At 43.1% G+C, this 23,336-nt stretch overlaps 1 protein-coding gene and 1 pseudogene across 1 annotated transcript; one reads left to right on the top strand and one right to left on the bottom strand.

Annotated features, from left to right (window-relative positions):
- The first annotated feature begins 17 nt into the window (after positions 1-17).
- On the top strand, positions 18-21,080 carry ACBD7 (acyl-CoA binding domain containing 7). Its single transcript, XM_087857672.1, has 6 exons — positions 18-484; positions 9,189-9,265; positions 10,329-11,123; positions 19,945-20,062; positions 20,225-20,287; positions 20,373-21,080. Exons 3-6 carry the CDS (start codon positions 11,112-11,114, stop codon positions 20,444-20,446), a joined length of 267 nt encoding a protein of 88 aa, XP_087713798.1. The 5' UTR covers positions 18-484; positions 9,189-9,265; positions 10,329-11,111; the 3' UTR covers positions 20,447-21,080.
- On the bottom strand, positions 17,454-18,969 carry LOC148107401 (U3 small nucleolar RNA-associated protein NOL7 pseudogene; annotated as a pseudogene).
- Positions 21,081-23,336: the final 2,256 nt, after the last annotated feature.

The raw sequence follows: 23,336 nt of genomic DNA on the forward strand, positions 1-23,336 counted from the left end.
TCTGGGGGCTATTTTACAGTCCGTAGTCCCCGGAAGGCTGATTCTCTCCTCTCTCGTCCGCTCCCTTGTAATCCAATTTCTACCTTTCAGCGCCTGGCGGGCTTGGCTCGCTCTTTCTCTTCTCCCTTTTCTGTATTTGGCTTGCCTAAGGGGACGCTAAACCCTAGTCCCTTTCCCAGTGTCTCGGTCGCCTTTCCGGCACAAGGAAAATCAAGAGGTGGTTGGAGATTAAAAAAACGTGCCTACAGGCAACAATGTAGGCAATCTTGAGCCCTCTGAAAGAGGAGGGTAAATGCTTCTTTGCGTTCTGCGACAGCAGCTCTGAAAACTCCCAACGTCTGCTGTAGCTACTCCGACCAGTGAAAACGGAAGGTACGAATGGCGTCGCTGGGAAGTCATGGACAGCTGTAGAACAGTTGAAGGACATTTGCAAGGTCAGCCATCTGAAACTGTTGATTCACCCGTGGCGAGAACTTAGAAGAAAGTAGGTTGCTTCTGACCTAAAGAGCCTCCTTCGCCACCCCAGTCCTTTCTCTTTTCCAGCCTAACTTAACCCCCCTTATTTTTCCTCTCTCCATTTTTCTCAGAACTTTTCCCTTCTCAATCTCTTCACTGTTCGTTTGGTTTTCCATTTTTTAATCTATTTTCTCCATCTTCAGTTTGTATCACCTACATAGTATCCAACTGGCCATAAAGAAAAGGAAACATGGGGCGCCTGGGTGGCTCAGTCCTTGGGCGTCTGCCTTTGGCTCGGGGCGTGATCCCGGGGTCCTGGTATCGAGCCCCACATCAGGCTCCTCCGCTGGGAGCCTGCTTCTTCCTCTCCCACTCCCCCTGCCTGTGTTCCCTCTCTTGCTGGCTGTCTCTCTGTCAAATAAATAAATAAAATCTTAAAAAAAAAAAAAAAAAAAAAAGAAAGAAAAGGAAACAAAAAACCGCGTTCCTTTTGATCAAAGATTTCTGCAGGTTACACAGGGTTAAAGTACAATGTGATTTTTTAAAGTCACAATTAAAAGATTAAAAAGAATGAAGTTACAACGAGTTTGAGTGTAACAGACTTTTGTTTCATCAAATGAGTGTTACGGCTCATTATGATAAACTGCAAACATCCAGTCTTAACTCTAGCTCAAGTAGTCTCAGATCCAGCTTTCAAGCTGTAAGAGAAATGCAGACACACATATCTAATTGAAATGCTAGAGTAATGGGAAGGAATTGTGCACGAGTTTTGTCCTCCTAAGGTTCCAGAGTGTATATAGATTTATAGCATCATCTCAATTTACATTCGTTCTATGAAGATTACCTAGCGTTACATCCCAGGGCTCTGGAACCCTTTGCCTACTTGAAATCCTCACTTCCTCTCTGGCTTGCCCAGTGACCCCTAAAGCAAGCTAATTAACGCTCTCCGTGAAGTGATAAAAATAGTACCTGTTGTGCTTATTAGAAGAGATAATACATAAGATGATTAGCACAGTCCCTGGCACGCAGAAAGTGCTTGATAATTCTGTGATGCATCTAGTGACAACCTGGATGAGGAGTTAATAAAAGTTGACAGTAGCCTCTATGACTTTAGTGCTTGTGTTTTATTTTGAGACTACCAATATAATTTCCACAAGAATTTTGCTAAAGTGAGTAACTGCATTTTAAAGGTAATTTCCCTCATTTGGATCACACAAACATTACACGAAAAAGTAAACAATCCTCCCATGACCCGATTACCTCAAAACATATTTCCTTTCTGTGTTCCCTTGTAATTTGTTTCACATTTATACATGCATTTAAATTGTGAAATAACACAGATTAAATTTTGTGTTCTGATTTTCTTCCCATATAACACTTTTGAGTGTTTCTCACATAGTCTTCAAGTTATCGCTTTAACTCATATATATGTTGTATGTGTGTATATGTGTGTTATATATATATATATAACACACATATACACATGACATTTAATGACAGGTGTTACAATTATTTTACCCTGTAAAACCTCAAATTGGTTTTTGAATAATAAAGTTTTCTTTTTATATTAACTCTAGAATTGGACTGTTCTTAAATTTATATGCTTGTCATGATGTAAGAGTGCCTTAAGGGACCTGGTGATAAATTGTGTCATTAGAGGCAATGTAAACGTGAGGTGTTTGAAGCAGTTAAGTGATGTCTAAGTAACAGCTGGTTGCAGTGCCACATGTTTGTAGATAAGGTCAGTAAGGAGAAAAAGAATCTAATTGGATTTAGACCATTTATTACACTTACAAGACAGTAAAAGCAAGATCAGCAGGATGTCCATTCCCTGCATCCTTACACCCATGGGACAACATCCCTAGTCCCAGAGATCAATAACCATAGGTGTCATGAGTGATGCGTCACTCTGCATTGACAAATCAACTTTACACTTCAGCTGAACAGTTTTATAGACTGACACAGAAGCCCACAGCTGTACCCTAAGGTGGCAAGGGGATAGGGGGAAAGGGGAGGGCAACATGAAATGCATTAGTCTCCACTAAAAGTAAAGAAAAGGAAGAGAAACACCTTTGTTTGAGTTTCCCACAATATAGGGACCTAGGGGCTCTTGGGGGCTTAGTAGGTTAAGCATCCAACTCTTGATTTTGGCTCAGGTCATGATCTCAGGGTTGTGAGATTGAGCCCTGCTATTTAAGATTCTCTCTCTCCCTAACCCCCCCCCCCCAACCACCACCAATCCCTCTCTCTCTAAAACAAACATACAGACAAAAAAGATTACAACCTTGCTCCAGGAAGAATCCCAGGCATTCTGCCAAGACTCAGACTGCAGTCAAGCCTTGCCTACATGGCTAGGTAGAGACGTGCAAGGTTGTCAGGGGGCCTTGGCAGAGAGCTGTCCTTCTGTTAAAAAGGAGAGATTTGAAAGACCTTACATCAAATGGTCACTAAGGTGTTTGGGATGTTCTTTTTTTTTTTTTTTTAAGTAGACTATTTATTAGAATTTTGTTTTTTTTTTTTATAGGCAAAAGCCTAATGTAATGTGATGCTAAGCTTTAGATTTTCCATAGGTCCTAAAGAGCCAGCAACAGTAATTTTGGAAAGTGTATGATATAAAATCAGCTGCAGGTAACTATTCAAAATATACCATAGATATACATAAACATAAACCCATAATTTTAGAATTATTTAAAGTATAGAAATTTATATGAATTAAATTATCAGGGAATTCTTTCTGAAGCAATATGAGAACGAGTGACTGAGAAGCACTTTTATTTTTTTTAAAGATTTTATATTTTTGACAGAGAGACAGCCAGCGAGGAGGGAACACAAGCAGAGGGAGTGGGAGAGGAAGAAGCAGGCTCCCAGCAGAGCAAGGAGCCCAATGTGGGGCTCGATCCCAGGACTCTGCGATCATGCTCTGAGCTGAAGGCGGACACTTGACGACTGAGCCACCCAGGCGCCCCTGAGAAACACTTTTAATGTGGAAATGTGCCCGTATGTCTATAAGTATGTATTAGGTGAAAAATATAAATAGCATTTTACTTCGTGCACCGGTTTCATTGAGTATCTTTTATGTGTCAAGCAATATGCCAGATGCTCGATACATAAGAATGTTTCCTTCCTTTTTTCAAAAGGTAACAGTATTTATTGAATTCTGAGTGTTAGGGATAAAGCAGTGACTAGATCTCAAGGAAACCCTGAATAGCCCAAACAATCTTGGAAATGAAGAACAAAATTGGAGGACTCACACTTTCTGATATTAAAAACTTACTACAAATCTACAGTAATCAAAACAGTGTGGTATTGGCATAAAGACAGACAGTGGAATAGCGAGCCCAGAAATAAACTCTCACATATATGGTCAATTAATTTTTGACAAGGAGGCCAAGACAATTTAATGGGGAAGGAGCTTTTTTTTCAACAAACGGTGCTGGGAAAACTGGATATCCACATGCATATGAATGAAGTTGGACCCTTACTTATACCCCATACAAAAATTAACTCAAAGTGGGGCACCTGGGTGGCAGTCAGTTAAGCATCCAACTCTCAGTTCGGCTCAAGTTGTGATCTCACTCAGGGTCATGATCTCAGGGTTGTGAGAGCAAGCCCTGCATCGGGCTCTGTGCTCAGCACGGAATCCGCTTAAGATGCTGTCTCTCCCTCTGCCCCTCCTGCTTGTGCGCTTGCTCTCTCTCTCTCCAAAATAAATAAATAAATCTTTAAAAAAATTAACTCAAAGTGGATCAAAAATCTAAACTTAAGGGCTAAAACTATGAAACTCTTAAAACGTAGGGGAAAAATCTTCATGACACTGAATTTGGTAATGATATCTTGGATATGACAACAAAAGAACAGGTAGCAAAAGAAAAAATAGAAAAATTGAATCTTCATCAAAATTAAAACTTTTTGGGGCGCCTGGGTGGCTCAGTTGGTTGAGCGCCTGGCTCTTGATCTCAGCTCAGGTCTTGATCTCATGGTGGTGAGTTCAAACCCCATGTTGGGCTCCATGCTGGGTGTGGAGCCTACTTAAAAAAAATTCTAAAACAAGATTTTTTGTGCATCAAGGGACACTATCAAGAGAGTGAAAAGAAAACCCACAGAATGGGAAAAGATATTTTCAAATCATATGTGATAAGGGATTAATATTCAGAATATATTAAAACTACAACTCAACAACAAAAAACAAAAACACAAAAAGCCTATGGGGCACCTGGCTGAATCAGTCCATAGAGTATGCAACTCTTGATCTTGGGGTTGTGAGTTTGAGCCCCCCAAAAAACCAATTCAAGGGGTGCCTGGCTAGCTCAGTCAGTTGGGCTGGTTAGAATGTGAAATGGTACAGCTGCTTTGGAAAACAGTTTGTCAATTCTTCTGAAAGGTAAGACACAGAATTATGATATAACCCAGCAATTCCACTCCCACCGAAAAGAATTGAAAGCAGGGACTCATCAGATACTTGCATGCCAGTGTTCTTAGCTGCATTATCGACAATAGCCAAAGGGTAGAAACAATTCAGACGCCTACCAATGATTGAGTGGAGTCATATTTACGTACAATGGAATATTATTCAGTCATAAAAAGGAATAAAGTACTGACATCTGCTACAACATGGATGAACCTGAAAAACATTATGCTAAGTGAAATAAGCCAGTCGCAAAAGGACAAATATTGTGCAGTTACACTTTATTAGGTACCTAGACTAGACAAATTCATACAGATAGTAGGTAGAACAGAGGCTGAGGAGAGACGGGAATGAGAAGTTGTTTAATGGGTGCAGAGTTTCTATTTAGGTGGATGAAAAAATTTGGAAATAGTGGTGATGGTTACACAGCATTACAAATGCACTTAATGCCACTCAAAATACTATTTTTCACTATTTTTCTTTACTATTCCTTTTTTTCTTCTCAGTTTCATTTTTTCTTTATTTTTTTTCTCATTTTCCTTTCAAAAATTTTGTCTCCCTTTTTCTTTTATTTGGTTTGTTAGTATTTGGTGTTGTTTATTTGTATGCTTGCCTGGCATTGTGTTTTGATTCCATTATAGAGATCAGTTCATCAGGTGGACTCTGGAGTTGATTTTCTCTTGAGGCGATGTGGGCCAAGCATCTGACCAGCTTCTCCCGATTTTAAGTTGACCTTGGGATACCTTGACTCCAAGGTCAGCAGTAAGTCCAACATGCTGCTGGGCCTCTCAGCCATCCCTGCTGGGGAGGAGATCTGTGTGGACAGCCACCGACCCTCAAGACCATCACCAAGGGTAACTTGACCAAACTGAAGCTGGCCCGCCACATCCTGCTTTAGGAAAGAGGTAGTCATTAAGGTCAGTGGCAAGACATAGGAGAACTCCTCCAAACATCAGACTGTCCTGTGAAGTAAGAATCAAGAAGGTCTTGAACCATCCCCAAACAATCATTTCAAGTGATCCAGACTGAGTAAACACTCTGCCTTGTCACGGAGTCCTCTAGTGAAACAGAGGTGCTGGAGTTCCTAGTGGCTCATGGAAGTCTGTAAGAAAAAAAAGGCCGCAGGCAAATTCTGTCAGGTAATGTCTGTGGGTACAGTCCCTAGAAGTGTGTCGTTCGTAGAGTTAAAGGCAGAACACCTGCTCTTGGATGCTGACGTGATAATCAAGTTTGAAGACTTTGGCTTCAGTAACAGTTCGCCTTTGGCAACAGCTGGGTACCTCCTTTGGCAGCCCCCCCTTTATGCTGCCCTGGAACTCTTCCAGGGCCAAATAAGATGGATCTGCAGTGGCATGTGGAATCTGAGGGCCATCCTGTAGACTTGGTCGTCAGACCCCTGCCTTCTAGGAGCTGCAGGACCAGGTGGGTACTCAGGGGAATGTACCATATCCCCCTTTACATTACAGGGGATGTGAAAAACTGCTCAAGAAATGTCTCGTCCTCAGTCCCAGCGAGAGAGCACTTTAGAGCTCACGATCCATGGGTGAATACAGGTCGTGGGGAAGAACGAAAGCCATATGTGGAGCCACTCCTTGACCACAAGGGAGCCTGGCTGAGTTGATGGTGTCCGTGTGTCACACAGGGAAGAGAGCCAAGACTCACTGATGGGCCATAAGCACAACAAAGTGATGGCCACCTATTTGCTCCTGAGTTGCAAGAGAGCCGAGCTGGAGGGCCTAACTGCCAGAGTCCAGGCCCTCCACAGCCTCTGCTCTCCTCCACACCCCACCACTATGCCCTGATCTCCCAACAAGGCCCCATCTGCACCAGGGAGCCACACGCCACAGCCCAACCAGGCCTCAGGGCTGTGCCCCCCCAGAGGGGACCTGTGAGGTATCCCAGCCCAGCCCAGCCTTCCACAGACTTGTGTCCCTCTGGCCCCTTCTTCCAACCGCACATCAGAAGTAGTGGCAAAACCACAGAAGAAACCAATCCCCCGCCGCAGGGTTTGTCCGAAGGAAACTCCATCCACCTGGGCAACTTCCCACAGATGAGCCACCCGCACCTCTCCTTGGACAGCAGCCAGGGCCTGCAGGGGCCCCTGGGAACTTCTTCAGCAGGTTCAGCTTCAAGTTTATACAGAGACATCTGTGTTTTAGGTTTGCCAGAAAAACCTGAGAGCAGACACTGATAGGAGACGCTCAAACCTCGCAGAGTGGGAGCAGAAACAGTGGTAAAGGAAACACTGGGGGAGGCCAAGTGATGCTCTTTGCACTTGACAGGGAATGTGAAAAGCATGAACTTCATGGGGCCCAATGAGAAGGTGCAGGAGACCGGCCCGCGCTGCCGGCAAACAGTGGCCAGCATGGACTGAGCAAGAAATTCGCGCTGCTGCTGGGTGTGCAGGGCGTGGGCCAAGAGGACTTTGCGCAGTGGATGGTGGGGGTCTAAACGGTCACAGTTGTCTCTCAACGGAGTTCCATTTCAGTGGAGAGCCGCGCCTCTGCAGCGTTCAAAACCATTGCCTCCAAAATCACGGCCGCTTAACCATTACACGGCTGCCAGGAGCCTCCAGGGAGACAAGGGGAGAGGCCACCGCGCCCCTCCCTGGGCAAGACTGCAGAAGCCCCACGGCCTTGCTTGCGCGGGGGCCCCCAAGGCTCTGCAGCGCTCGGCCCGCGGTTCTTGCGTGCTCGTGGGCAGGGGAGTTGGTGTTTGCAGAGGGCAGTTTGGCAAGGTATCGGAGCCCTGAACAGGTTCTTTTGGGAAAAATCCCATGGGTGACATTCACTGAGGGCTTCACTAGCCTTAGAGGACCTCTAATGCCAAAACGAGTTTGGGGTGTATCGTAAGAAAGCGGGGTGCCGCTGACGTGTGCACGCTCAATGCTAGAACACTCTGACCGCAAGTCCGAGAATGGGTGGAATAAGCAACTAGGCTTCCCCTGTGCTTCGACAGTGGCTTTAACCTCCGGGGTTGGAAGTGAAGGAGGCAGCAAGAGGAAAATCAGCTCGAACGTCACTGGCCGCGGTGCGACCTTCTGTCATTTGTGATCCTCTCCATTCTGCACAATTTATTCCAGAATACAGACACAGGAGGATGCTTTCTCAACTTGTTTTACGTACTGGCATAATGCTGGCGTAGGAAAATAAACTAATTAATTAATTAATGTATGTCTGAGGAAGGGAAGTTACAAAATAAACATGGATGAAAAACACCGTCAAAATATAGCCCACAATCCAGTAATGCATTTCGTCAAGGTCAGGTGGAGATTAATAAGGAATGCAAGGTTGGTTTAGCAATTGAATTATCCTGACTCCTCTCTTTCCTTCACACCCCATTTAGAATCTACTGGGGACTGTTGTTGACTCTATCTTCAAAATATATCCAGAATCTGAAATACTTCTCATAACCTCCATCATTATCACCTGAGTTTAAGACACCCATAAGTTCTTCCCTGGATTCTAATTTTAGTAAGGATTTTGCTGCCAACCTTGTTCCCCTATAGTCTCTTTTCAACACAGCAACAAGAATGATTTTTTTTTTTAAGATTTATTTATTTGAGAGAGAGAGTGTGTGCAGTGGGGATTGGGGGGAGAGGGCGGAGGGAGAGGAGTAGAGAGCCTCAAGTAGACTCTGTGCTGAGCATGGAGCCTGACGTGGGGCTCAATCCCACCTCAGGAGGTCATGACCTGAGCCAAAACCAAGAGTTGGACCCTTAACTGATTGTGCCATCCAGGCACCCCCAAGAGTGATCCTTTTAAAAAGTAAGTCGTATTATGTCAGATCTTTCTCAAAACTCTTCAGTGGTTCTGTTTCATTCCCACTTAACCCCAAATGTCTTTGTGTGAGGCCGTATGCAATCTGGTCTCCATCTTCTATTCTCTGACCTCTTCTACTATTCTGCTCTGGCTACCTGGGCTCCTTGCTGTTCCTCACAGCTGCTGGGGAAGCTCATTCCTTAGGGCCTTTGTAGAGGATGCTGCCTTTGCAAGGGAAGCTCTTAGGGCTCTTCCTGGTCAGCTCCTTCACCCTGCTTCAAGCTTTTAATCAAATGTCATCTTCTCAAAGAGACCTACCCTGATTACCCTATTTACCACTGCAGGTCACCTCCTCATCCCACATACCCAAGACTTCCCATCTCTTTTGCTCTGCTCCTTTTTAAAATAGCATTTATTACCTCATATCTTTTAATAGACCATATAATTTGCTTATTATATGTGTTATTGTCTGTAATCCCCAACCAGAATGTAATGTGAGGATAAGGATCTTGTTTGCTCTGTTGACTGTTTTTCAAGAACCTAAAACAGTGCCTTGCTCATATTAGGTACCCAATAACTGTTTGAATGAATGAAAGAATGAATAAGGAAGATAGGATGGAATGGAATCAGGAGAGTCACAAAGGTAAAGGTAATGTTCTATTTCTTAAACTGGTGGTAGGTTCATAAATGTGCCTTTTGTTTTTAGAATTATATATAGATATAGATATATGGATATTGGCTTGTAATCAATATTTAATAAACAGTAAAAAAAAAGGGGGGGGGACTTGAATGTCCAAATTGACTCACTCCCTAAGGAAAACTGAGTATTTACTATACCTAGTATATTATTATCACTGGGCAGAAGACATCAGTATTTCCATTTCTTTTCTTTCTTTTTATTCTATGGAACAAGACACGATAGCTCTAGCGTCTTTTCAGGGGAGAGCAACTCAAGAGAAGAACATGCTTTGAAAACGGTTCTTAGAAGAACGTTCTAGACTTAGAGAATAAAATAGAGCACAGTGTACCTTCGCTCTCCCCTTTTCCAGATTTCTTATAATGACTATAATGCCCAAATGTCTCAGCTCTAGAAACACGCCGATACTGGAGGTCGCCCCCAGTATTTCCCTACTGAAACACTGTTAGGGCTTCCTCAGCAGAGAAAGCACTCATTGCTCTGAAGTTGCCATTTGCCTTTGTATCCCAAAGTGTATTTCCCATCCCCTGCAAATTTAAAAACTGAAAACCAAAAAATCAGTACATTTTGCGACCACTTGCTTTTTGTCTTTTACTTGGAAATTCATTGGTTACACCATGAAAATATTTTCAAGGAGAAAATGTAAAAACCAGGGGATTTACATGAAAAGGTAAGGCAGATAAATTTTTTTTTACATTTTATTTATTTATTTGAGAGAGAGAGAGGCAGAACACAAGCAGGAGGGACAGAGGGAGAGGGAGAAGCAGAGTCCCCACTGAGCAGGGACCCCCCATATGTGGGGCTCCATCCCAGGACCCTGGGATCACGACCGGAGCCTCAGGTAGATGCTTTGCCGACTGAGCCACCCAGGCACCCAAGCAAATATTTTTTAAATGTAGTTTTATGCAAAAACAAGCTAAAATGTTTTGGGGCCTTTCGTCTCCATCACTTGGATTGTTATGTGTTAGACGTTTCAGATCAGCAACTCTCTAAACCCTGAATTTGTCAGTTCTTCCAGTCACTTCACTCCACGAAGCTTTCTTAAAAGAGTCGGAAATGAACTCCTGTGACCCGGAAATGCTGTTCCGTTCTTTGAAAACTTAATCAAACGTGCATCACTGCCCCATTCGTGTGTCTGCAGACTTGCAGCCACATTGAATTTGTTGCCCTGGAGAATGGGGTCAAATTGAATAGGTGCATACGTCTGTGCCCTTACAATAACCGAGAACTAGTTAGGGTGTTTGCAGTACGTGTCCAAAACGTGTTTTTGCTGTTTAAAGAGAAGACGCCTTTTTCATTCCTGATGAAGTGTGCCTAGAGATATGAGAGGAGATTTGAGAAGTCTCAAAAAACTGCCATCCAGGTTTCTAGGAATTACGAAAGGGCAGAGGGATATATCTACAAAAAGGAATCCCCACCGAGGTCCGTGCCCTAAGGAGACTTCTCTGGATTTCCAGCAAACAACCTCTTGAGAAAGAATTGGGGAGCGAGCCAAGAGCGGAGAGGAACTCATTTAAATTCCCTGCTCCTCGCCTTTGCAGTTGCAGCGGCGCTGGCTGCCAACCCCGGCGCGCTGCAGCCTGGGGTTCGGGCGGGCGCGCGGGTCAGGGCAGGTGCCACTCACTGCTCAGCTCCGCCCCCTAGTACTGGTGGCCAATGGGAACCAGCCTGGCTCACAGCGCAGCCAATGGGAGCCAGCGGGCGGAGGTGCGCCGCCATTTAAGGAGGCCCGCGGAACCGGCTCTGGGGACCGGTGCTTCAGGAGTGCGGTGGTAGGTGGGTGCTGTCAACCATGCCTTTGCAGGTGAGTCGAAGGGTGCGGAGGCCGCACCAGAGGGCTTCCTCCTCAGAGGGAAGCGTTCGAGTGGGGTGTGGGGCAGGCGTAACGCCCCTGGGTGGCGGGTGACTCGAAACTGGAGCTTGGAACGGCTGTCGCCCGCAGTTCTCGCGCCCCCAGACCCCTGGAAGTTGTCCTGAGTGACCCTGCAGACACTCCCACCCCCATCGCGAGCGCCCGCTTATTGCAGTGGGGACCACACCGGTGCCATTGTTGGCTGCGAGCCGGGGCTCCCTATGGCAACACTTGTGAACCCCGGGGATTGGTTACTCGAAGAGTAAGCGCTGGCCCCCGGGAGGGCAGACGCCCGGTTGCTCCCGGAGGACCAGGCGGCCCTGCTCCGCTCGCTCTGTCCATCTGGGAGAGGAAGGCGAGGGCGGCTGGGATCCCACCCGCGCCCCCTCGCTCCCTGGTAAGACAAGTGTTTTTCTGTTCGAGATCTGTAAAACTACAAAATAGTAGTTCTGCTGATATGAGAAAAAATATATATTCAGGGTGGGAAATTTGGGGAAAGAGAACAAATATAAAGTAAGTAAAAACCATTTGGAATTCCTTCACCCAGATGATAACCACTGCGAACATGAGGGATTACTTTCTTGTGTGTGTGAAAAATGTGTGTGTGTATATGTGCCTGCATGTGCTTGCAAGTGTACATACATGTGCATATGTGTGTATATATACACACTGATTTGATTATATTCTGAAGCATATACAGTTTTGTTCCTATAACTAACACTGTATTAGGAGCATTTTTCATCATTAAATATTCTCCTAAAATAAAATTTGAAAAAAAATATCTGCATACAATTTCACAGAATGAGCATGGCTCACTTCTTTAAGGATTCTTTTTTTTTTTTTTTTAAGATTTAGTTTTATTTTACGGGGGTTGGGGGGGTGGGAGGGGCAGAGAGAGAATCCTCAAGTAGGCTCTACGCCCAGCACAGAGCCCCACATGGGGCTCAATCCCAGGACCTTGAGATCACTAACTGAACCAAAATCAAGAGTTGAAGTCTTACCCCACTGAGCCACCCAGGTGCTAGGGTTCCTTGAGCAGTAAGTTATGGTGACTAAAGGCACATACTCCAGAGTCGGCCAGGTTCAAATCCAAACCTCACCCCTTCCTAGCCTGTAACCTCTCTGTGCCTGTTTCCTCATTGAAAAACGGAGGTGAGGGACTGTCCAGATTAATGAGCTACATGTATAGAGCATTTAAAACAGCACCTGGCATGTGGTAAGTACCCAATAAGGGTAAGTGTGTCCTTGAACATTTAGATATTTCTCTCTTGTGTAGGACATATAATTCATATTGAGATTTTTCTCAAAGTAATCAAATCTTTCAATATCGAAACTTTATTCCTTTTTTAGCTTAGTATTTTGTTTTGTTTGGCAAACAAATGGGATTTCTAATTCAGCTATAACCTCCAAACTTTATTTTAAACTTAAAATATGTTTACTTCAGTAGCAAAGCTTTTAGCAAAGCTGAGAGCCAGGTAAACTGGATGTCTTTCTTTTTTAGAAGATGATGCTTGAAGGCAGACTGCTTCTTCAAGAAGCTGCATCTTTTCAAGTCTTGGGGATTTGTGATTTTACAGTGGGCAAAAAACTAATCCTTTCCCTCCATACGTGTTTGTATGACCTAAGAACCATACAGTGTGAGAATTTACAATCTTCCTAATTCACATCCTCAATGGGAAGTGATTGCTCAAAAAGGCTTTGTCAGGGTGTCTGGGGGGCTCATTTGGTTGAGCATCCATTTCTTGGTTTCACCTCCGGTCATGATCTCAGGGTTGTGAGATCAAGCCCCACATTGGGCTCTGCACTCACCATGGAGTCTGCTTGAGATTCTCTCCTCCCTCTCCTACCCCTCACCCCGCTCACACACTCTCTCTCTAAAATAAGTAAATAAATCTTAAAAAAAAAAAAAAGGTTTTGTCAGCCTCATGTTGTGGGATGACCATGTTCTTTGGCTGTAGAAAGTAAAACTAGATTAGGTGAGAGTGACCTTCAGAGGCTATTTTCAGGTGTGACGAAATTGGAAAGGAAATTTACCCAGACGCCAGGGTGGTCAGTACTCTTAGGTGGTAAGAGGGTAGAGGGTTCCAACTCCAGGAAAGCAGGATGCACCCTCTGTGAGTGTTGGTGGTGACACTGGGGTCACTGATATACCAAGGTGTAGTCATAGGGCCTGTGAAAACATGAACAGGAGAGACTCTGGGGAGAGACCTTAAGGCCGATTGTTCTGAAGACTCTCAAGCACAGTTGTGAGGGGAATGATGAACACAGGCATTCAAGCAGGACACCGAGGCCCCCAGGGCTAGAAGAATGAGCTCAGCAGAGGCTGAAATTCCTCACCAAAAGCAATGAGCCCAGTTCCACAGTGGCACAGGGCATTACTAAACTTCCCCTTTGGCCCAGAATGCTTTGGAATTAAGTGTAAACAACTGTACATTTAAAGCTGTTTCTCATCTGTGATAGCTTTCAAACTCTCCTAATATCCACTTATTCATTTATTCACCAAGGACGCAGAGGGGCTTTTACTGCTCACCAGTGCTCTCTGTAAGGCATGGCTCTTGCTTCCAAGATGAATGCTTATACCTCCCTCTGTTACGCATATGTGGGGAACAAAGCCAGTCCCACTGGCTTTCATGTTGAGCCCTAATACCTGCTGTCCATGCCACCTGGAACACCCTTCCATGCTCCTGTCCATCCAACAGGTGCTGACCCCTCGGGCTTAGCTAAGTGCCATCTCCTCTGGGAAGGCTTCTTCTTCTTTTTTTTTTTTTTAAGATTTTATTTATTTATTTGACAGAGAGACAGGCAGCGAGAGAGGGAACACAAGCAGGGGGACTGGGAGAGGAAGAAGCAGGCTCTTAGCGGAGGAGCCTGATGTGGGGCTCGATCTCAGAATGCCAGGATCACGCCCTGAGTGTGAAGGCAGATATGCATAACAACTGCGCCACCCAGGGGCCCCTGGGAAGGCTTCTTCCACACCTGCTGACGCTCCCTCCTCTACATCCCCAGAGGGCCCGCAGCTCTTCCACCGGAGCAAGTATCACATGATCGTTGTTGACCTGCTCATCTCCCACTAGAGCCTGAGCTCCTTGAGCGCCGGCGGCCCTGTTCATCCCTGTCTGCCTGGCAAAGGCCTGGTACATAATAGGTGTTCAATACATTTGTTAAGTAGTATGATCCAAGTGATGAGCTCTGGGTGGGCAGAGTCAACAGAACGAAATAAAAAATATATCTGTTCTTAATAGTATTTAATCTTAACACCTTCCCACTGAAGTTAATAGTATCATTTTTTTTTTTGGCTGAGGCTGAATCTCAGAGGAGCTTTGTTGCTTGCATAAAATCCCATGGCATTATGTCTCAAAGCTAGAATTCAAACCCAAGATCGTGATGTGAGGCCAGTGTTCTTTCCCCTAGAGCCCATCGTGGTTAAACTGGGAAAGGCCCCATAGAGGAGGGTACATTGGAACCTCATCATGGAGCAGGAATGTATCAAGTTGTGGCACCACAAATGTCATGCTGGATGGAGAGCATGATCTTGGCCCCTGCTCTGGAACAGGCTTCTGTACCCTGGAAGGGAGACGGAACAGGGATCCCTGAAGTTGTGTGTGAAACCTGGTCAGGGCCTGACCTCTTGTGGAGAGGGTCCAAGACTTTCATTAGGTTGTCACATGGTTCCATGCCCCACCCCCCACCCTGTATATGAAGAACAATTTTCCAAAAATTCCTTCTGGAAGGCAGGGACCTAGTATGGTTGTTGAGAAGCCTTAGAATTCTCCTCAAGCCTTGGCTTGCCAAGAAGAATTGAGTTGCTGTCACTGGAGAAGGGCACAAGACCTCACAGCAAGCAGACAACCTGAGACGCTGGTAAATTGGAAGGGGGAGATCCCTACCCTCTCTGAAGAGCCCTGCCCTTAGGAAGCCCTGGGAGCTTATGGAGCATTTTCATTTTATCCTTATTACAGGCACAATATGTACACACTACAGAACATTTGGAGAGCACAGAAAGCATTAAAAACCCAGAGACCTTAACAATAATCAGAGGCAATTATTGTTTCCATATCTTAATATATTTCTTGCTAGTCTTTATTTTACAAAGCTGAGTGTATAAAAATAATTTTGTATTTGTTAAGTCAAAGTGTTTTTTGTCTTCATTCTGAGTATTTTTTTCCATTTTTTTCTAGAATTAGTTTTGTTTTTGTTTTTTCCAAAGAGACTTCAAATAATAGTGGTAACCTTCATTAAACACTCACCATGTCCCAGGCACTATTTTAAATATTTTAGATGTGTTAACCTATTTAAATCTTCCTAACAACCTTGTGGATAGGTGGTATTATTGTCCTATATTCTGGATGAGAAAAAAGACACAAGTTAAATAACTTGCCGAAGGATACACAGCTCTTAAGTAATGAAGCTGAGATCCTAACTGAGGCTGTCTGGCTCTAGAGCCTGTTCTTTCTTTCTTTCTTTCTTTCTTTCTTTCTTTCTTTCCTTCTTTCTTTCTTTTTCTTTCTTCCTTCCTTCCTTCCTTCCTTCCTTCCTTCCTTCCTTCCTTCCTATTTACTTATTTATTTATTTATTTATTTGCTCTTTTCCTTTTTACTCTTTTTTTATTTAGAGAGAGAGAGTGCACTCAAGCAGAGGGAAGGGCAGAGGGAGAGGGAAAGAGAGAATCTCAAGCCGACTCCGCACTGAGCCTGATGCGGGGCTCGATTTCACACCCCCGAGATCATGACCTGAGCCAAAATCAAGAATGGGACGCTCAACCGACTGAGCCACCCAGGCAACCCTAGAGCCTGTCTTCTTAGGACATCGTTTAAAGCAGTTGATAACTTCCTAGAAAGACACTCAGAAAGGTGAGGCAGAGTGTGTGACCCTTGTCACATGCATTCATGCTTCTTAGACCCCTGTAGGGATTAATTAGGAGGCGGGGCCATTTTCAAGGTTATTTAGTTTGGAGAACCCAGTCTCTGATTTACAGGTGATTTTTGTTCATCACCAAACAATTGCTCTCTAGCTGTATACTGTCCTGTCTTTGGCACGGGATGAAAACTTGATTCAGCAACTCTGCTGAGATCCCTGGGGTTCTGACATGACAGCAGGGCTATCCACTTTCTCTACTAGGAGTTTGGATCTTTGGATCAAAGGGAGCTATGCATTGGAGAAAGAAAATGGGGGTGGGGGTAGAATGCCTCCTGGAGCTTCTCTTGTTTGATACCCAGGCTGGTGACATTTCCTGCTTATCCCTGATTTAAATAACACAAGGTAAAATACAGTGTATTTTTTTTTAAAAGGAATAGAAAAATTATATTAAGGAAAATAGTCACCAAAGCCCTTTTTAAGTCAACAAAGAGGTTAAAAGAGGAGGGATAAAGCTAGGAGCACATAGGGAGCACCTGGCTGGCTTAGTCAGTGGAGCATACAACTTTTGATCTCAGGGTTTTGCTTGGGGGTAGAGATAACTTAAAGAAATAAAAAACAAAATAAAATCTTCAAAAAAGTATCGGGAGCACATAGACATTCATTTGTGTATAATATTCCAATTTGTGGAGTTTATATGCTTTTAACTTATAAAAAGAAATGTGTAGGGGCACCTGGGTGGCTCAGTCAGTTGAGCATCTGACTTGGTTTCTGCTCAGGTCGTGATCGCCACATTGTGGGATCCAGCCCCTCGTTGGGCTCCGTACTCAGCAGGGAGTCTGCTTGGGATTCTCTCCCTCTCTCTCACCCCCCAAATAAAGCAATAAGTCTTTTAAAAAAATAAAATAAAAAGAAATATGTATTGAAATTTCTCTTGATAGATATTTTCCCCACCCTTCACCCGCTCTGGCAACTGCCAGTCTGTCTTCTGTTTTTCTAAGTTTAGTTATTTTAGTTTCCACACGTAAGTGAGGTCCTGCAGCATTTGTCTGTCTCTGTGTGACTTATTTCACCTCACATAATGCTCTCAAGGTCCATCCATGTTGCTGCAAATGGCAGAATCTCCTTCCTTTTTATGGCTGAACAATATCCCATTATGTGTGTACATGTCTACATATAACATATTTTCTTTATACATCCATCATCGGGCACTTAGGTTGTAATTTCCATGTCTTAGCTATTGTAAAGAATGATGCAGTGAACATGGGCGTGCCAGCATCACTGTGAAATAGGGATTTTGCTTCCTTTGGATGTATACCCAGAGATGGAATTACTGAATCACATGGCATTTGTATGTCTTTGTTTATTTTAATTTATAAATGATTTATTGAATTTTTTCAGAAAAACTTATTCTTTAAACTGAATAAGTTCTATACATACAAGTTCTCATTTTTCATTTAGCTTTGATTTACTTCTTAGAAGTTTTCATGTTTCTGACCAGCCACTGTCTTTTAAACCTCTTGGCATTTTGTTTTTTTCTGGGCTCCCCAAGCATTACTCAGAAACTGGTGGCAGCCCTTTTCCCTGGTAACCTCTTATTTTCAAGACATAGGAATTTATTTACAGTAGTTCTGTTGGTTCTGGGACCATATAAAGAATTCTCTCTAAAGGCTTTCGCTGCTTATTGCCTTGAATCTCTCCGACCTTGATCTTCTAGGCTTAGAGCCAAGGGGCTTTTATTCTGGCCCACAGACTGTACTTTTTGTACTTTTTTCAGCTTTCTTGGAATCACTTCCTTTTTCACATTCTTCCTTTTTCTTCTGAACATAATGAGTTTCTTTCAGCTTTCCTGATGATGTCGTTATGTTAGTCTGTCCAGCTGTAGTTAACTTCTCAAGAATATAATCTGGAAGGAGTTTTCTTTGTTGGATGAACAGCCTGTCTTCTTCAGGAGTGCTTTATCCCCAACCTGCTGCTCCCCTTTGTGGTTCTTCCTGGGTGCTGGTCAGTCAGCTCCTCCCGGACAGGCATTGCTGGGCTGCTGGACCAACAGGCGATGCTCTGCCTTCTCCTCCCTGCCCCCCCCAACCCCGCCCAGGTACAGTCGCCCAGACAAGGAATCCTCCTCCTCCTCCTCCCCCCTGGTGGCGCTCTGTCTGCTCCTCCTCCCCCAGGTAATGCCCACCTTGCCTCCTCCACCCCCTATCTCCTCCCTTCCCTCCCCATGTGTTCTGTCTACCTCCCCCCTCCAAGCTCCTCCTCCTCCCCCACCCCCAGGTGTGCTGGCCCTCCTCCACCATCACTGATGCAGGGGTGTGGGAGGTACAAGGCTGGAGCTGCACCATAGCCCATGCAGCATCAGACCACCTCCATTTGTATCTCTTTGGGAAAATGTCTATTTAGTTCCTTTGCCCATTTTTTAATTGATTTTTTCTTTTTGCTATTGAGTGCTATAAGTGCTTTATATATTTTGGATATTAACCACTTTTTATTTATTTATTTATTTATTTTTAAAAGATTTTATTTATTTATTCGACAGAGACAGCCAGCGAGAGAGGGAACACAAGCAGGGGGAGTGGGAGAGGAAGAAGCAGGCTCCCAGCGGAGGAGCCTGATGTGGGGCTCGATCCCATAACGCCGGGATCACGCCCTGAGCTGAAGGCAGACGCTTAAGGACTGTGCCACCCAGGCGCCCCTAACCACTTTTTAAAGATACATGATTTGCAAATATTTTCTCCCATTCCATAGGTTGCCTTTTCATTTTGTTGGTGGTTTTGTTTACTGTGCAGAAGCTTTCTAGCTTAATGGAGTCTTATGTCTTTATTTTTGTTTTTGTTGCCTTTGCTCTCGGTGTCAGATCCAAACAGTCATTGCCAAGACCACTGTTCAGCAGCTTACCCCCTATGTTTTCTATCAAGGAGTTTTGTGGTCTTAGGTCTTGCATTCAAGTAAGATCTAAACAAAAGGTCTTACTTGACCTGACATTAAGTCCTTTGAGTTGATTTTTTTGCATAGTGTCAGACAGTGGTCCAGTTTCAGTCTTTGGTTTATGGCTGTCAGGTTGTCCTAGCACCATTTGTTGAAGATACTCACTTTCCCCATTCTACATTCTTGGCTTCTTTGTCATAAAGGGGCCCTCTATTCTGTTTCATTGATCTGTTTGTTTTTAGGCCAATACCATACCGTTTTGATTACTATAGCTTTGTAGTATACTTGGGAATCAGGGCATGTCATGACTCCAGCTTTGTTATTCTTTCTCAAGATTGTTTTGGCTGTTCAGGGTCTTTTGTGGTTCTGTACAAACTTTAAGGTTGTTTTTTCTTCGTCTGTAAAATATGCCATTGGAATGTTGATAGAAATTGATTGCCATGAATCTGTAGATTGCTTTAGGTAGTATGGACATTTAAACAATAATATTTCTTCAATTCATGAGCATAGAATATCTTTCACTTATTTATGTCTTCTTCAGTTTTTAAAATTTTCAGTATTAAGAATTTTCATTATTGGGGCACCTGGGTGTCTCAATCAGTTAAGCGTCTGACTCTTGATCTCAGCCCAGGTCTTTTTTTTTTTTTTTTTTTTCCAGCCCAGGTCTTGATTTCAGGGTCGTGGGTTCAAGCCCTGCATTGGGCTCCATGCTGGGCGTGGAGCCTACTTTAAAAAAAAAGAAAAAAAGGAATTTTCACTAATAACAGTTTTATGTAGTTCTTCATATCTTGTCTGAATATCAGGTAAGTACCAGGAGAGGTATCCATAAATTAAAATAAATTAGGATAATTCTGGTAACTAGACCAGTAATAGTTCCATTTGAAAACTTCCTCTTTGAGTTTCCACTGTTTGGTGGTAAATACCCCCAAAATAGACGGGCCTGCTGAAAGTTAGAGAATGCACCGTTTACCTTTTCTTCCTTTTGTTCTAGGCTGATTTTGATAGAATCGCAGAAGATGTGAGGAAGCTGAAAACAAGACCAGATGATGAAGAACTGAAAGAACTCTATGGGCTCTACAAACAATCCGTAGTTGGAGACATCAATATTGGTATTCTGTAGATAGATGGATAGATAGATAGATATACACACACACATGTTAATATTTTTTAAATCATATATTTAAAAAAATAATGCATTTCATCTGAACAATATTTATAGAAGCATCGAGTAAAAAGTAAACTGGAAAATATATCTATCCTTCTTTTGGCAGACTGTCCAGGAATGTTAGATTTAAAAGGAAAAGCTAAATGGGAAGCATGGAACCTCCAAAAAGGTTGTTAATTCTTAAATAAGTGAAATAAACTTTCTTAATTTCCCAATACATCAGTCAGTGAGATAATCTGTTTGTGTCTTTCTAGGGCAGTCGAAGGAAGATGCCATGAGTGCATATATTTCTAAAGCAAAAGAGCTGATAGAAAAATATGGAATTTAACATTCAGCTATGAGAAAGTCTTTCTTTTGAAGCCTTCATAATGGTATCGTGTCCTACCATCTAGGGAAGAAATACACCGTTAATTCTTTACATGTCACAAGTATGTTTGCTGTTAACACAAACTGTAATCCTTAGAGGTTATGCTGAAACTATTTAATGAAGTTTTACTTGCTAAAACCAGGTGATTTTTAAAGTTCTTTAAAAAAAAGTATTGCTCTGGTAGTATGTCACAAAAACAATAATTTTTTTTTGGCTTATCTGTTTTTCTACAGTAAGTTAGTATTATTGTTATGTGATCAAAACAGTTTATTAAGAGCCAATAGCAAGGTTCTTCCTTTGTTGCACCATGTAGCTTTGAGATTCTCACTGACTTGGGGCCTTGGAAATCATAAACATACCTGGTTCCGTTCCATACTCTGTAATTCTTTACTAGGTGACCTGAGACAAATTACTTCACCTTGCTAAGCCTCATCCATAGAGTAGAGGGGAAAATCAGTATCACAGGGTTGTAAGAATTGAATGATTCTTGAGATAATTGAGAATTGATAATTGAGGAAACTCTATCCTACCTTCAATTTAAAGCATACATTATATAAAACCTAACAACAAATAAACTAAACTTTTTAAAAATAAACTTACAAGTCCATGACTATTCAAAGAAAGAAAAAAAATCATCTATCAATTATTTTTCTTTAAATTTTTACACTTAAGACAGAAAAATGTAGTATCTAGTGATAATAAAATGTACAACTTCTATGCCTCTTAATTCAGTTTCATTGAAGTGAAAATGCAGTCTGGAATATCATACTGGCCTAATCCTCAGTCTTTCTTGCTGCACACAGGTTCCCTGAAAGAAGATAGTCTTGTTTTAGCATTTCTAAAATCAGTTTGAGATTGCATAGGATAAATATCCCAAAAAACAGTGTACTTCTATTCCCTGGATAAGGGTTTGGGTTTGGTATGCTATGACCAATGAGGGATAGATTGATTCATGTGACTTAAAAAATATATATATATAGATTGATTAGATGAATTTCCAGGGAATTGGGCTGAGTGAAAAAAGCCAGTCCCAAAATGTTACACAGGGCGTGATTCCATTTATGTAACTTTCTTGAAATGGCACAGTTACAGACATAAGAACAGAATAGTGATTGCCACAGAGGACAGAATAGGGAGGTAAGTGTAGCTTGAAAGAGCAGCAGGAGGGATCCTGTGTGGATGTTCTGTCCCTTGACTGTATCACTGTGAACATCTGGCTGTAACATTATACTGGAATTTTGCACATGTTACCATTTGGGGAAACTGAGTAGTTCTGTATTATTTCTCACAACAAAATGTTTCACATAATCTACAGTTATCTCAAAATAAAAAGTTTAATGAAAAATGAATCTAGCTTGTTTCCTATTCTGGAAAATTTTAGCAAGTAAAGATGGTTCTCATGTCTACTAAGTTTTGCCTGAAGATTATCAGGAGTCTGCCATGATGAAGTCAACGTCCAAATGCAAGAAAAGGGAGACAGTCAGCAATGACAGGGCTGCTCCTTCCAACGGAGGGCTTGAAACTCTCAGAGCTTTTCCCATGTGGACTTCACCTCTACCAGGTGGAGAGGCAGGTGAGAAGGCCCGCCCCAAAAGCCTGGCATTGGCCACATCATGAGATTCCCATTGTGGGCCATATTAACTAAAAACTGTTCAAATGAATAATCACAAATCAAATTACTTTTTTGCCAATCTTTCCATAAGGGAGCCCTGGAAATGGTGTCACACCAGAGGGTAAAGCACAGCAGGTACTAAACATGTGTCATAATCTGCTTCAGCCTATTTTTAGCCCAAGTTGATTGCATGAATTCTAACTCCTCCCACCACGAATTTTTCAAATGATTTGCCCTTTGTTAGAAAGGAATGATAAATTCTGTAAAACATGTCCTGTATGCATTTTGCTCAATCTTGTTTATTAAGATTCTGTGTATATGATTTTTACATCTTAAACATGAACCCATAGGCAATCTTGTAAACAAATGGCTGCTTTAAAATTCAACATTAATATATATTGCTGTGTTCAGTACTTAAAGCCTTAAGGAAGAGACATCAGTGACACCAAGTAGTGGAGTTTATTGTGAAGGTCCATGGGACACAGGAAATCAGCGAATCCGATTGAACGGCCGGGATTCCAAGAGACAAACACAGTTTGGGACTCGCCAAAGATTGCAGGAGCCTTGTGGCTCCCAGGGGGTGGTGCCCCTGCATTCCTATCAACCGGTGACTGTGAATCCCATTGGTAGTATTCTGCCTTATACAGACTTGGCGAATTTCCCCTATTTCTGCTTTTTTCCCTTTTAGCTCCTGTTTTTCCCAACTGTTCTGCTCTCTCCTTATGTCAGTCCCAAATCGTCACAGAGCAAGGCTGAGGCATTCTGTCGCACATGGCTTTTGTGCTCGGCCCTTCCACACACCAGGGGCCAGATCCCAGACTGGTTGTCCATGGCAGGACTCCCATTGGTCCTAGTCAGTCACTGCCCGGGGAAGTGGGGGGCTGCAGCAGCGCCTACAGAGCCAGCAGGCACTCAGAGTAGGAGGAGAAGCCCGTTTTACGAGCACTCTGAGGACCTCCCTACTCAGTAGAGACACTGATGCTGGCTCAGGACTGTCTTATTTTAATAAAGCAGTAGGTTACATTTTCTAATCAAATGGGATGACCCTACATTTCAAAAGATCAAGCTTTGAACCACCGTGTGCCGATAGAACAATTTGTTTTCTAGCATTTTCCCTGTCTATCATTTCCACTGTTAAAATAATTGAAGGGAAGAAATGGATAATTTACCAAGCAGAAGTTTTGTTGACAAACTTCCCACAGATAAGACTCAAATGAGATTCTGATAGGAAGATAAAGG

Source organism: Ursus americanus, chromosome 31 (assembly GCF_024610735.1).
Source record: "Ursus americanus isolate L20-20 chromosome 31, mUrsAme1.1.p, whole genome shotgun sequence".
Classification (NCBI taxonomy): Eukaryota; Metazoa; Chordata; class Mammalia; order Carnivora; family Ursidae; genus Ursus; species Ursus americanus.